Below are 14,704 nucleotides of genomic sequence, written 5' to 3'. Positions count from 1 at the left end.
GCATGAAACCAAGCAAAATTAAAAGACACCAGAAAAACAAAGCATCCAGAGACAATAAGTAAAGATCAGGAATTCTTTAAGAGAGAAAAAAACAGATGGCTCTGTTAAAAAGATCGACAGATATCAGAAAAGCATTCGAAAGAGCAGGTAGTGATTTGCAAAAGGCCACTAAAGCTTCGTTTGACTGTTCGCTGTGGATTGTCAAGGCAAAAAAGCCGCATAATGTTGCAGAGGAACTAATCAAACCCGCCTGTACAGTATGTTGACGGAGAGGAGTTGAAACAGGACCTACTCATGTCTACCAATTTACCCACAACAACTACATGTCAAGATATTTTTATGGCTGTCGATTCTTACCTCACATCCTACATACAATCTGCCGTATGGAAATTTCATCACTTGCTGCATGGTTGGGACTGCCGAGATGATGGATAGAAATAAGGGATTTAACAGCCGTTTGATGGAAAAAAAGCCTGCAATGTGTTATTTTCCACTGTATGATCCATCACCAAGCACTTGCCAGTCCAGAGACCTTAGTGACACACTGGCAACAGTTGTAAAAGCTGTAAACTTCATTAAAGCTCGTCATACGTACAAGCTAGAGATTATTTGCGCTACTGTGTGAGAATGAAGGGCACCATATTCTTCTGCTACAGAGATTTGCTGGCTATCGTGCGGCAACGTGCTCGTGCACATTCCATCATTAGTCAAAAGCATGCAACCCCAAGGTGGATATTAGCTTTGTGTTAGAAAAATTTGCTTTTGTGAAAAAAATCATATTAAAATTGACAGTGACTTTGTTATACAAAGTGTATATTCATACACAGATGAAAAAAAAACATTTATTAGTTTAAAAATATAAATTCCTGTGTATTAATGTAAAAATAAGGAAAAGGTTGGGAACCACTGACCTGCAGAACAAACAAATCTTCTTTCCGAAATTGAAAAAAAAAAAAAAAAAAACGGGGGCTAATAATTCTGACTTCAACTGTATATATATGTGTGTGTGTGTGTGTGTGTGTGTGTGTGTGTGTGTGTGTTTGTGTGTGTGTGTGTGTGTGTGTGTGTGTGTGTGTGTGTGTGTGTGTGTGTGTGTGTGTGTGTGTGTGTGTGTGTGTATGTATATATATATATATATATATATATATATATATATATATATATATATATATATATATATATATATATATATATATATATATATATATATATATATTTATATATATTGGTCTGTTAAACATAATTTGGAAATATTTTAAAATGAATAAAAATGTTACAGGAGGGCTATTAATTTTTGACTTCATCTGTATTTTGATATTTTCTGAAAGTCTTATTGGTCGAGCTTATAAATATATCAAACATATATAATGTGTTTAAATCAATAAAAATGAAATAAATAAATAAATAAATAATGGGTAAAACAACATTCCATTTAAATTCATTATAACATATATTTGTGCAAAAATGATCAAAATGCTTATTCTGACCTGTGCTTACTAACATTTACAAAAGAGCACGTGTCCTTCCTCTTTCATAGTACCTGTCTGAAACACCCTTTCATTCATTTGAGCACATACTGCCACAATTTAATATCACACATCCCAAATATAGAGGTTATAATCTGATTCATGAATCATGTTATGAATGAAAATGCATGTTGTAACAGCATAAACAATTCATTATTACAACCCTTTTCTACTGTGTCTCCAACAGAGCTTTTCTGGTGATCTTATGATTAGAAACATCCAGCTCAATCACGGAGGGAAATACGTTTGTCTTGTTGACACCGACGTCGAGAGCTTGTCTGCTGACGCAATATTGGTTGTTAAAGGTAGGAACAAATCTTACGCCATTGTATACATCCACATGCACCATATTCACCTGTTGATATATATATTTACAACCGTTGAAGAGCTCCTCACGAGGTGTGTATTTTAACGTAAGGCCACTGCTAATGTTGCAAGAGTTCACACAGTGCTAAATGTGTCACTTGGGATGTTTTATGGAGCCTGCTGCGTTCTTTTTTTTTTGTGAGTCACATTGGTATTCATGGCCATTTCACATCACACTTCTGTCCCAGGTGTTTGGAGAGGAGTTGTTTATCATAGAGGATGTCTTTAATTGGCTCATTTACACATCGGCTAAGCAGCACGACGGGCCCCAGAATGCAGTGTAAATGAAGAGAAAACATTTAAATGGCAGAGAATTATTTGGAGCAGAAATGTGAATCATTTAGTCGCGCGTATGCAAGCATACACACATACAGTGGCCTACGCTAATATTGTCATCCTTGGTAAATATGAGCAAATAAGGCTGAGATAGAAATGTCTTTATTGTTTAAATGTGTTTTATATAAGTTTTTTAATCTTTTAAAGCATAAAAAATACCATAATATGTTTGCTGATGAACATGAACGTATTTGTTTATCGAAAAAGGAACGATGCAGTCTGTTATTCTTCGTTGAAAATGTGCTGTCTGGGTCAAAATTTCTGTTTTTGTTTGGTCTGTATAACTCCACCCACTGCTAGTTTACTCAATCATATTGCGGGACCCTTGGTGGAAATTAGTGTATTTAATTCCAGTCATAAAGGTTACCTCCATGTACCTGCGCTGCATCAAATTGAGATGCAGGTACAAAATCCACATGAAGTTGTTTTAGTTTACAAATAATACAAATATTACAATAGTAAACATTAGCTGTGAAGTTTACATTGTAATGCTGGGTTCACACCATATGCGGAGCACCCTGTCACTTGCTGTAGTTTTACTTGTGGGATGTTTTTCACCTCAAGTTAATTTTCTGCTCAAGTAGAATTACAGTATTTGAATTTGTATGGAAATCATGATTGAGGTTTAATTTTGCGCATTTCGTTTCATTTCTGCCACCCTGTGGAAACTTTCCTATTTAAAAATCTATGATATAAGACATATTTATTGTTTTTATACTATTTAGACACATCGCCATACACTCATTGGCCACTTTATTAGGTACTTAGGTATTAAGTATTTAGGCATATAGACATAGTCTAGACAATCTCCTGAAGTTGAAACTAAGCATCAGAATGGGGAAGAAATGTGCCGGTCTAAGTATTTCAGAAACTGCTAATCTACTTGGATTTTCACACACAACTATGTCCAGGGTTTACAAAGAATGGTCTGAAAAAGAGAAAATATCCAATGAGCGGCAGTTCTGTGGCCGAAAATACCTTGTTGATGCCAGAGGTCAGAGGAGAATGGCCAGACTTATTCAACCTGATAGAAAGGCAACAATAATTCGAATAACCACTTGTTACAACGGAGGTATGCAGAAGAGCATCTCTGAACACATAACATGTTGAACCTTGAGACGGATGGGCTACAGCAGCAAAAAACCACACCAGGTGCCACTCCTGACAGCTAAGAACAGGAAACTGAGGCTACAATCCGCACAGGCTCACCAAAATAGGACAATAGAAGATTGGAAAAACATTGCCTGGTCTGATGAGTAAACAACATGAAGACATGGATCCATCCTGCCTTGTATTAACGGTTCAGGCTGGTGATCGTGGTGTAATGGTGTGTGGAATAATTTCTTAGCACACTTTGAGCCCATTCCTCATGTAAATATCACAGCCTACCTGAGTATTGTTGCTGACCATGTCTTCTGATGGCTACTTCCAGCAAGATAACGCACCATGTCACAAAGCACAAAGCAGACTGGTTTCTTGAGCATGACAATGATTTCACTGTACTCAAATGATCTCCACAGTCACCAGAACTCGATCTAATAAAGCACCTTTGGGATGTGATGGATCAGGAGATTCACATCATGGATGTGCTGCTGAAAAATCTGCAGCAACTGTGTGATGCTATCATGGTAAAACATGGACCAAAATCTCTGATATTTCTAGTACCTTGTTGAATCAATGCCATGAAGGACTAAGGCAGTTCTGAAGGCAAAAGTGGGTTCAACCCAGTACTTGTAAGGTCTACCTAATAAAGTGGCTGGTGAGTGTATTTATACCCTTGTGAAACAGGAGGTTATAGTTGATTAATTTTATGTTAGTATCCAAGTTGTAATACAAAAGATAAAATCTATATACAAACATATTTTGTGATTCAAAAGTGTTTTCTGTTTATTTACAGCTGTGAATTGCATTATGGGATGTTGATCTCTGCTCTATCAAATTTTATTTTAAGTTACTTTTATTGACATTTTAACAGTTTGAAATAATATAATGTATAAGAAATAACATATAGAGAAATAAGTCTGGAAAATAACAGAAAATGTTCTGGCAGTTTATTACAAAGTTTTAGCACCGTGATATACAACACCAACCTAGACAATATATCACTTTAAATATATATATATATATATATATATATATATATATATATATATATATATATATATATATATATATATATATATATATATATATATATATATAGCTTTAAATTAAAAAGTTAAACAGCTTTTCCACAGCCTCCACAGTTGCTCATGTTTATAAAGAGTCCCAAACTGCCAATATTAGTGGACACACTATGTTGGCCTTGTTTAAACTCACAAAGCATGCTCCAACACAAAGTACTTGTCGTTTCTAACAGCACTCTCAGACAAATAGTGAGAGAGTTTCATCAATATGCAGGATGCATGGGCCGAATTTAATGTTTGAGCAGATGCAGAGTATAATCAAACTCTCCTAATGAATTGAATTCCTTCTGGGCGGTGTGATGGAGTCAGGTCCCCCCAGTCCTCCAGATATGGTGGTGGTCGAGGAGGTCACAGACAGCACTGCCCAGCTGTCCTGGAGCCCCGGCCAGGACAATGGAAGTCCTATTACTGGATACGCCATCCAGGGCAGGACTCCCTTTACTGTTGGCTGGCAAGCTGTCGACACAGGTACTTCCGACACCACTGATATGTGCAATGTGGAACAAACTGCCAACCTCTATCAGAACTGTCTTCACTATTTAAATTAAAGTCATTAACTTGCTAATCTCCTAAGCCTTAGTCTACAGAGTTACCAGTTTTGTCTTGTTTGATAGCTGCCTTGTTTTTTTCTATGATTTTGTCATGTCAGGGATTGTTGTCAGTAGCTGCTTTGTGTTTTTATATGTTTTTTTTTTTTTTTTTTTGTGACTCTTATACCTTTTGGTCTTTTTTGATTGTACAGCCATTTGCTTTATAAATAAATAAAAATACAAATAGAAAGCTGCTGTGAATTCAGTGGTCAGCATATGAGAGACCAATAAATTAACTACCATTTTCTTTTTACTGTCTCGATTAACAGGTAATGATTGTCTATTATTTTCAGGGCTATTAGTCCAGTGTTTCCCAACCTTGTTCCTGAAGGCACAGCAACAGTACACTTTTCAACCCTTTCCTTATCAAACACAACTGAATCAACTCAACATTAGAAGAAACTCCAAAACCTGAAATGACTGGGTGAAATTAGGGAGACTTCCAGAATATATACTTCCAAAATATCGGTGTGCCTCCAGGAACAGGGTTGGGAAACACTGTATCAGTCAAGTAAAACCATATAACTTAAATATTTTTATAACTTGAAATAAATGTTAATTATTCATTCAGAAATGTTCTTTTCGGCTTAGTCACTTTATTAATCTGGGGTCGCCACAGCGGAATGAACCGCCAACTTATCCAACATATGTTTTACGCAGCGGATACCCTTCCAGCAGCAACCTATCTCTGGGAAACACCCATACACACTCATTCACACACATGCACTACAGCCAATTTAGCCTGCCCAATTCCCCTATAGCACATATCTTTGGACTTGTGGGGGAAACCGAAGCACCCAGTTGAAACCCACGCCGACATGGGAGAACATGCAAACTCCACACAGAAACGCCAGCTGACCCAGCCGAGGCTCAAACCAGAAACCTTCTTGCTGTGAGGCGATTGTTCGAACCACTGCGCGACTGCGTCTCCATATCTCATTTTAATTTTTTTTTTATCCTTAAAATACAGAAAGATCTGAAACAATGTAGACATGTTTGATTGTTGTTGTTTATAAAAATAATTTAAGTATTCATATAAAGACAGACATACAAAACGAACATGTAAAATACTAAAATTGATATTAACATAAAAAATTGCATTAAAACAAAACATAATAGTTACATAATACAAGCTACAGCAGGGAAAATACGTATTGAACACATTGCCATTTTTCTCAGAAAACAGTTTTAAAGGTGCTGTTGACTTGAATTTTAAAAAAGCAACCTAAGAAATCTATATATGCAAAGAAAAAAAATCTAATTAGTTTACAACTGAAGTTATGTGTAATTAAATGAAATGACACATGAAAAAAGTATTGAACACATGAAGAAAGGGAGGTGTAGAAATGCAGTGAAAGACCAGACAGCAGCTGAAATTTCACAGTAGTTATTCAGCAAGCCTCTGCCCTTCTTCATTGTAAATTTATACTAACTTCTTTACTCCTACATTAGAAGGATGATGAAGATGAAACCAGGGTGGACATTTCAGTAAGACAATGATCCAAACACAGCCAAAGAAACTTTCAACAGATTTCAGAGAAAGAAAATCAAGCTGTCGAATGGCCCAGCCAATCACCTGACTTGAATCCAATAGAAAATACAAAGTAAAGATCAGATTTTATGTTTGATGCTTGCATTGCGGCGACACAGTGGCGCAGTAGGTAGTGTAGCCTCACAGCAAAAAGGTCACTGGTTCGAGCCTCGGCTGAGTCAGTTGGTGTTTCTGTGTAGAGTTTGTATGCTCTCCCTGCGTTCGAGTATGTTCCCTCCAGATGCTTTGGTTTCCCCCTCAGTCCAAAAACATGAGGTACAGGTGAATTGGGTAAGCTAAATTATCCTTAGTGTATGAGTGTGAATGAGTGTGTGTGGATGTTTCCCAAAGATGGGTTGCGGTTGGAAGGGCATCCGCTGCATAATAACGTGCTGGATAAGTTGGCGGTTCATTCCGCTGTGGCGACTCTGGATTAATAAAGGGACTAAGCCGAAAATGAATGAATGAATGAATGAATGAATTTTGCATTGCTTGGGTTTTTACCAAAAGCTGGTTCAATTCCATGTTATATGTATATGTATATGTTATATGTATAATGCTTCATTATAAACCTATTTTACTTCAGTATATTTTTATTGTGTTTTGCTGTTCAGTTCCTGAGGTGATCAATGGAAACACTCTGACTGCGACGGTAGTGGGTTTGAACGCTTGGGTGGAATATGAGTTCAGAGTGTTGGCCAGTAACAGTGTCGGAATGGGAGAACCCAGTCCTCCATCTACCAAGATCAGAACTGAAGATTCCAGTGAGTAAACCAGCGGTAGACTCTCTTCAATCTCACTGCCTTATTTCACACAGTCATTCAAATGGAAAGCGCTGAAGCAGCCCATACCTCCTCCCTTCTCCCTTTATCCGTCACATCCATCACTTTTATTTCACATGCAATACGCAAACCTGCTTTCTTTTTTTCACAAATATCTGATGAATGCTTTAAAGCAAGACACTGCAAGTGAATGGGGTAAAATATTAACATCTAGTTATTTTCATACGTCAGTTTTCTAAGATGTTATGTTTCACATATGCAAATGACTTGATTAGTTCATTAAATATGCGCACATTTGCATACATTTCTAGCACAAAAATCCCAAACACATAATGAAGTCATGTTCAAATCCTTGTTTCATTTTCGGTAATCTTTTTTTATTATTATTATCACTGCATACTTTATCAAATACTGCAAACAGCCAGAAAAAAAATCACATTTCATTTTTTTTAATAAAATGCTGTATATAACCAAACAAATTACATATTTACACATACCTCTGTTTCAAAATAAATAAATAAATATTTATGTGCCTTTGAAATGACTTAAATCAAACAATTGTTTTATGAAACACATTTTGATAATGCTTTTTTAAATACACTATAAAAAAATTTAAGTCAGTACCACTAAAAAAATCCTTATCTCCTTTCACTTTTTCTTGTTCACTCAACTTTTGAAAACATCAGTTGTACTGACCTAAAATGTCTAAAGTTGTGTGAACTAAAAAAAAATATTTTACAAACTTGGTACTTAGAAGACATTATCAGAACAAACAAACATGGCTCAGTTGAAAAAAAACAAAACACAAACAGAGACAAATGTTAACAAAACATGTATAAGACACAGAATTAGAAACAGGACAGGAGGTAAAACAACAATAACGGTAAACAAGACAATTATCAAAACATGCAAGGACAAACAGGGAAAAATGCTGTGTAAAACTTTCAGATTTTTCTACTGAACAATGTTTGTTTGTTCTGACAATTTATTATTTCTTATTACCATTTTCCAAGAGTTACAAGATAACAAGAGTTTTTTTTTTTCAGTCGTCTTCAGACATTTTAAGTCAGTGCAACTGATGTTTTCAAAAGTTGAGTACACGTCAGGGCAGTGCCAATAATGGAGTGGTTAGTGCGTTGACAAATGGCACATTCACGGCGACCCTAAATTGATTCCTATATGCCGATCCTTCCTCTCTCTCCTCTCCCCATGTTTTACTGTCTATACTCTCTGCTGTCCTATCAACTAAAGGTGAAAAAAAAATGTTGAATACATGAGGAAACTAACTAAAGGAAATTACAATTATATATATATATATTAGGGATGCTCAAAATAATCGATTAACCGTTAACCGAAAGGGTGCGTTTGTGACCGATTAATGCTATCAGCTAAACGATTAAAATTATTATTTTATATATTTTTAGTCTGACTGCATAAGGTGCCGATTGAATGCACCTTTGCGTTAAGAGGGGCATCTTTTGCATGCGGCTCATCCCAGAGCAGCAGTTTGTGTTGTCAAGACAACTACAGAGAACTTTTAAAGAGCTTGGTTTCCGCTACATTCATTCTTCCATGGCGGGGAACAAAATGCATCCCGCCACGGCTACATACCCATTCAAAACATTCAGTTATTGGTGTTGTTGTTTTTAATAGCGGATTATAATCGCATCAAAACGTATTAAAAGGTAAGTGGATTATAACAGCGCAAACTTTTCTGTCACCGTATTGTGCTGTGCGCTATTGTTTAATCCTTTGGGGTTACGTGCTGACTGACTGACTGACAGGTGCGCGATGCGTGAGGCCAGCAAACACAACGAAGCTTTCAGTTAAGATGAACACAGTTTCTAGTTATACTTTATTTATAGATAAAGCATGACTCTGCATATAATCACTCTATCTTGCTGGAGTTTATAGCCGTTTCGCTTTACTTCAGGACGCGTTATTGCCGCTCTAAAGGTCTAATCGCTGTTTTAAGTTATCCAGAGCTGGATGAATGTACAAATCTTGAATATCATAATATTATTAAATATTACAATTTGATCAACATATACAGGAACACTTTTGCACAATCGATACCCAGCTGATTCAGTCGTTTCATAAGAGGACCGCGCCTCTTCTCTTCTTTTTTCCTTGTCAACATATAAAGGCAGGTGCGCCTCGCGTTTTTGGAATGAAAAAAGCACGTTAGCTTTGGTCGGCCACTTGTTCAACTGCAAGACATGCTTAACTTGCGGGACGATAACGTATAACCCGTGCCTACAGACACATTTGCCAAAGAAGCAAAATGGAAGAAGAATATTGCTGTTTAACAGACGTGTTGATGCCAAAAAAAGCGCTGATGTTGACCTGGATCTGCATCATAAACGCAGCAAATAGGCTTTACCTTTTATTTTACAGCTTAAAAAGCATGTATGCACATTAATTCAATATCATATTTAAACAACAAAACTGTTTACAAAAAGTCAACATATGCACGCGTGTTGTTGTCTTTTCATCACGCAGCGCGCGCACTTGAGCCGCGATGGAGAGAAAGGAAACCACGTCAAGACATAATCCTTAACATAATGATTTCTATTAAAAATGTAAAAAGGTTTTGTGATTATAATAATACAAGCGGGGATTTAAATAAATGCATATTTTCCATGGAGCGAGCGATTTGAAGAAGTCTGCTATTTTATTTGACGGAAGACAAAAATATGATTGGAAAAAACAGCCTATGCCGGTTATTAAAAATAATCAGTCAGTGTTTTCGAGTTGTAATATTAATTAATTATTTAAGTGGAAAATAATTTAGGGCAGTCCTATTTATTTTATTTATTTTATTTAGTTTATTCTGTTCTTCTGTGCTAAACACTGCAGGTGGGAGAAAATGCTCTGTTGTATTGTTCTATTATTAATAAGCTAGCATATAAAAATAAATCAGTATTTTATGCAATATTTAATGTGTCAGACACAAAATAGACACGTCAATTTGTTTAATATAAAATTAATAGTAATCTGACCAGTTAACCGTTAATAACCGATTAATGAGCGGCGGTTGTCGGTTAGCAAAATTAACCGAAATGAGCATCCCTAATATATATATATATATATATATATATATATATATATATATATATATATATATATATATATATATATATATATATATATATATATATATATATTGTTCACTCAACTTCAGGCATACTAGTTCTGTAGACCAAACTATTTCAGTTGGCACAACATAAATTTGTTTGTTACAGAGTAGTTCACCTCTCCAGAACTACTAATCTTATGTTAACCCAACTAAATTTATTTATTGATTTTTTTTTTGTATGAGTGCCAAATAATTTAAGTTCAATGCAACTGATGTTTTCAAAAGTTGAGTGAACAAAAAAATGAAAGAAAATATGTATTATGTTTTTTTGTTTGTTTGTTTTTTTGGTACTGACTTAAATTTTACAGTGTATGCACTAGAATTAAAAATCTACAAATTTAAACTGACAAAGCACAACAAAAGAAATAGGTATACACACATGTATTTTAGACTTCTCCTTTCATTGGACTTATGAAATGCTAAATGATTTATGAAATGCTAAAAAGCTCAAAATCTCAAAACTGAGAGGTGCATGAAAAATCAATATTCCACCTGCAGTATCTCACCCATTAAGAAGTGAAAGAGATAGTTTTAAGTCTTTTATGTGATGAAAAATTAAATACACTTTTGATGCTCAAACATGCAGTAAAAAAAAATCCCAATCAGAGCTGTGCCGGCGGCGTTTTAATCTCTTCTTTGGGTTTTTGCCTGCAGTGCCTGACGCTGCTCCCACTGATGTTGGAGGCGGAGGAGGCACCAAATCAGAATTAGTGATAACATGGGAGGTAAGTCATTTGTCAGATTTTACTGCTCCCTCGGCCAGCCTGGGCTAAATGCCGGTGCTTAATTGTGTAGAATGAAATGTAGCCATTTTATGATTGCGGCCCACACCAAGACCCATCCCCTTCTGGCCTCCGGACTGCTAGCTTTAATACTTCTGCTCCAAATGAAAGTCAGCTGAGGGCCAGAGACTTTCTTTAAAGTTTATTTCGCTCGCAGATAGGCTTCATTCTATTCAGATACATCATGGAGGAAATAGGGCTTCAGCAAGGGAAATGTCTGACATTCATTTGCTGTCGGGCGTAAGAAATACCTTTAGAAATGCTTTCATTTGAAATTTCAAAGCCTTTCAGGGAGCTGTAGTGGTGATTTGGTGTATTTATGCTAACTTAAATGCTAATGTGTTTCGGAAAACCAATTTTACATCATATTCTGCAACTCTACCCTTCCAAAAGTGACTGAAGTTGTGCAATTTCAGCAAAAGTGGAATAATTCAAACTATAAAAAAACATTTGAAATGCTGGTTAACTAATGCACTTTTGAGTATAGAATATGTGTATACACTGTGCATTACCTGTACATAAAATTATTATTATTTTCAATAGTTATATATCATATTTATAACAGTTTTCCTTCTTTAAGCTGACAACTGGAGTCCTTTAAATCTTTCACATATACTCTAAAAATGCTGTGTTGCCCAAAGTTGGTTCAATTATGGACAAACCCAAATTTCCGGTTAAATCTTAAATCTTAATATCTTAAATTTAAAATTTACTTTTTATCTCAGCAGTTATACTTTGACGGGCTGTTTACAAGACAATGGATCTAGCCAAAATCAAAATAATTGTAAGCATTTTCCCTGTTCGTTTACACAACTATGATGTTCAGGGGACTGGAAAAGTACATCTGAAAACATGTTTCAAACAGTGCAAGTTTTTAAAAAAAGCAACACTTGAAAACAAAAGTCTATGAAAATGATGACGTCATGTATATTAGAGTTAAGCATGAACAAACACACAATAATGGTGGAATACATGGTAGTGTTGTTGTTGCTCAAGTGGTGGCTAATGCTTCTTTAACAAAGTGTGGATTTACTTCCCATAACCATACCAATAGTGGAGATGCATCATACGCACAAAGCAAATTCTGCATACAGAATAAACCAGTGCTGAGTGACAAAGCATGACCTTCCCTACACTGTTCACTAATAAGTAGTTTACTAATTAGTTTCAGTAACATTATTGACTAATATGAAAATGTTCATCTGATTTATTTACAATAAAGTTTGTTATATATTCTGTCTTTTAGTAGATACAGTGTTCAGCATACAATATTTGAGTAAACCCCTCATAGAGTTTTCTATAAGAAGCTATACAATATTATATTTGTGAAAATACATTAGATTAGTCAGTACTGAAGTCAAATCTGGAGCTTACCTAGAAAAATAACTTACAATAATGGTTCAAAAACTAGTAGCTTAAATGTATATGTTAGGGAAAAATATTAAATACAATATTCAAAAATAGCAAAAATCAAGAGAAACAAAACATATCTACAATTTGGTTGAAATATTGTTGTTTGTATATTTTTGCAGTAATTTCCATGAATTTAAATGTATTATCCTTCCATTTCTAAAGGTGTTCTGTGACTAAAATATTTTTTAATAAAAGTATTTGTTGAATAAATCTTTTAAATGCACCAATATATACAGTATTACTCATATTTACTGAGAAATGGATACAATATTTATTTCAAAACGGGGTGTAGTCATATTTTGCTGAGCACTGTATATTATATGATAGACTTGCTTTGGTTTCCACATAAGTGGATCGAATTAGATTTGCATTGTAAACATCAAGTAAAAGTTAAAAGTTTTTTTTATTATTATTTTAAATTTTAAGTTTTAGTTGTGTTACTTCCAAAATAATCCTATACACAGTAAATCATCAGATTTTTTACAAAATTCTGCACAGAGAAAGAGAAGAAAATGTCCGGAGATTCTGTCTGGCCCTACTAATAAGGTAACAAATACTGGCCTGGCATACGTAGTACATTGTTTTGGTTGTTTAAGCAGATATGTAAATGTGGATGGTTTTTAAAACATTTAATTTTTTTTTTTTTAAACAAAAGAAAAAGAAAAAAATATTTCCTTTTGAGCTAAATAACTTGAATGTAAAATCTACTGTAGCCTACAAATGTGGTTATTTTAACCCAAATTTGGCTAAAACATAGATTAACACAACCACTGAATTAAAAAAAAAATGAATTCAGCAGATAGATTTGTCCATATTAGAACTAAATTTGTGTTGTAACAATGCAGCAGTTTTTTAAAGAATTTATTCTACAAATTAAAGGCCATAAAAATGGCATGCATAAAAATAATTAAAAAAAATGTCTTGAGAGAGGAAGAGCTCTTTAGACTAAGTGCTAATAAAGCCCTGTTGTCATGTGGGTCAGTTGGTTTGTTGACCTCAATTTGTTTTAATATCACTATAGTTTTGTGTTCCACTCTAAGCCTGTTCCAGAGGAGTTGCAGAACGGAGAGGGTTTTGGTTATATCATTGCTTTCCGGCCAGTGGGAATGGTGACTTGGACCCGTGTGGTGATTTCAGCACCCAGCCTCACCCGCTATGTTTTCCGCAATGACACCATCCCGCCATTCTCACCATTCAATGTCAAAGTGGGAGCCTTCAACAACCGCGGAGAAGGACCTTTCAGCACTATTGCAACTGTGTTCTCCGCAGAGGAAGGTACAGTAGTGTTTTCAAATGTTTTCCTCATTAAAAAAGATAATTACTTATATGGATTTTAATACCATATTTGGGTCAGACGGAAAGATGAAAGTGGGTTTCAAACATCAAAGAATAAAAGTAGTAATAGATTTTTGACTTCATTTAATTTTTTATACATTATTGCTTAATTAAATTAATAATTTGTTTTGTTGAGAGTAAACAGAAAATAGATGTTATACACTGTTTCATTATTTATAAGTCCTCCAGCATAATTTATCAAAAAAATCTTGTCAGACTTATATAGTACACAAATCAAAGTAACACATCACAACCCCAAAATATTAATAAATTGGCATATTACATTTTTATACATTGCCACTATTATTCAACCTACTTCATTTGACCAATTGTCTGCTTATTTTCATTTGACATATTTTTAAATAATGTCTAATTTATTATGGGTAATTTCATCTATATTTATTTTCACCTTATTATTAATAATTAGTAATAATTAATAATTATTAATAATAATATTATTACAATTTATAAAGTTTTAAAATGGCAATTCATTAATATTTTGGAGTTGTGATATGATATTTATTTGTGTGCTAAATATTGTAAGTCTAACAAGATCTTTGTTATAAAACCTATGCTGGATGACCTAAATAATAAAAACTGTATAAAAGCTAAAACATTTTTGTTTACTCTCAACAAAACAAAATAACTTATTAAATTAACCAATAATATTAATTATTATTATTATTATTATTATTATTTTTTTTTTTTATCAGTAGTA

General features: G+C 34.4%; 1 protein-coding gene across 2 annotated transcripts in view; it reads left to right on the top strand.

Annotated features, from left to right (window-relative positions):
- The window catches only part of cntn3b (contactin 3b), a 125,394-nt gene that overhangs the window by 89,775 nt on the left and 20,915 nt on the right, over nucleotides 1-14,704 (top strand). The window contains exons 14-18 of one of the 2 annotated variants that reach the window (XR_012408172.1): nucleotides 1,714-1,831; nucleotides 4,724-4,882; nucleotides 7,150-7,299; nucleotides 11,111-11,181; nucleotides 13,673-13,926. Coding sequence is in view for 1 of the 2 variants with exons in the window: in XM_679004.11 (XP_684096.6) it covers nucleotides 1,714-1,831; nucleotides 4,724-4,882; nucleotides 7,150-7,299; nucleotides 11,111-11,181; nucleotides 13,692-13,926 (733 nt within the window). In the remaining variant the exon portion in view is untranslated. The remainder of the gene's footprint in view (nucleotides 1-1,713; nucleotides 1,832-4,723; nucleotides 4,883-7,149; nucleotides 7,300-11,110; nucleotides 11,182-13,672; nucleotides 13,927-14,704) is intronic. The other variant, XM_679004.11, reaches the window with a different exon arrangement.

This window comes from Danio rerio, chromosome 6 (genome assembly GCF_049306965.1).
Source record: "Danio rerio strain Tuebingen ecotype United States chromosome 6, GRCz12tu, whole genome shotgun sequence".
Classification (NCBI taxonomy): Eukaryota; Metazoa; Chordata; class Actinopteri; order Cypriniformes; family Danionidae; genus Danio; species Danio rerio.
The sequence above is the reverse complement of the archived record's forward strand: the minus strand, read 5'-3'. Positions and strand labels throughout refer to the sequence as shown.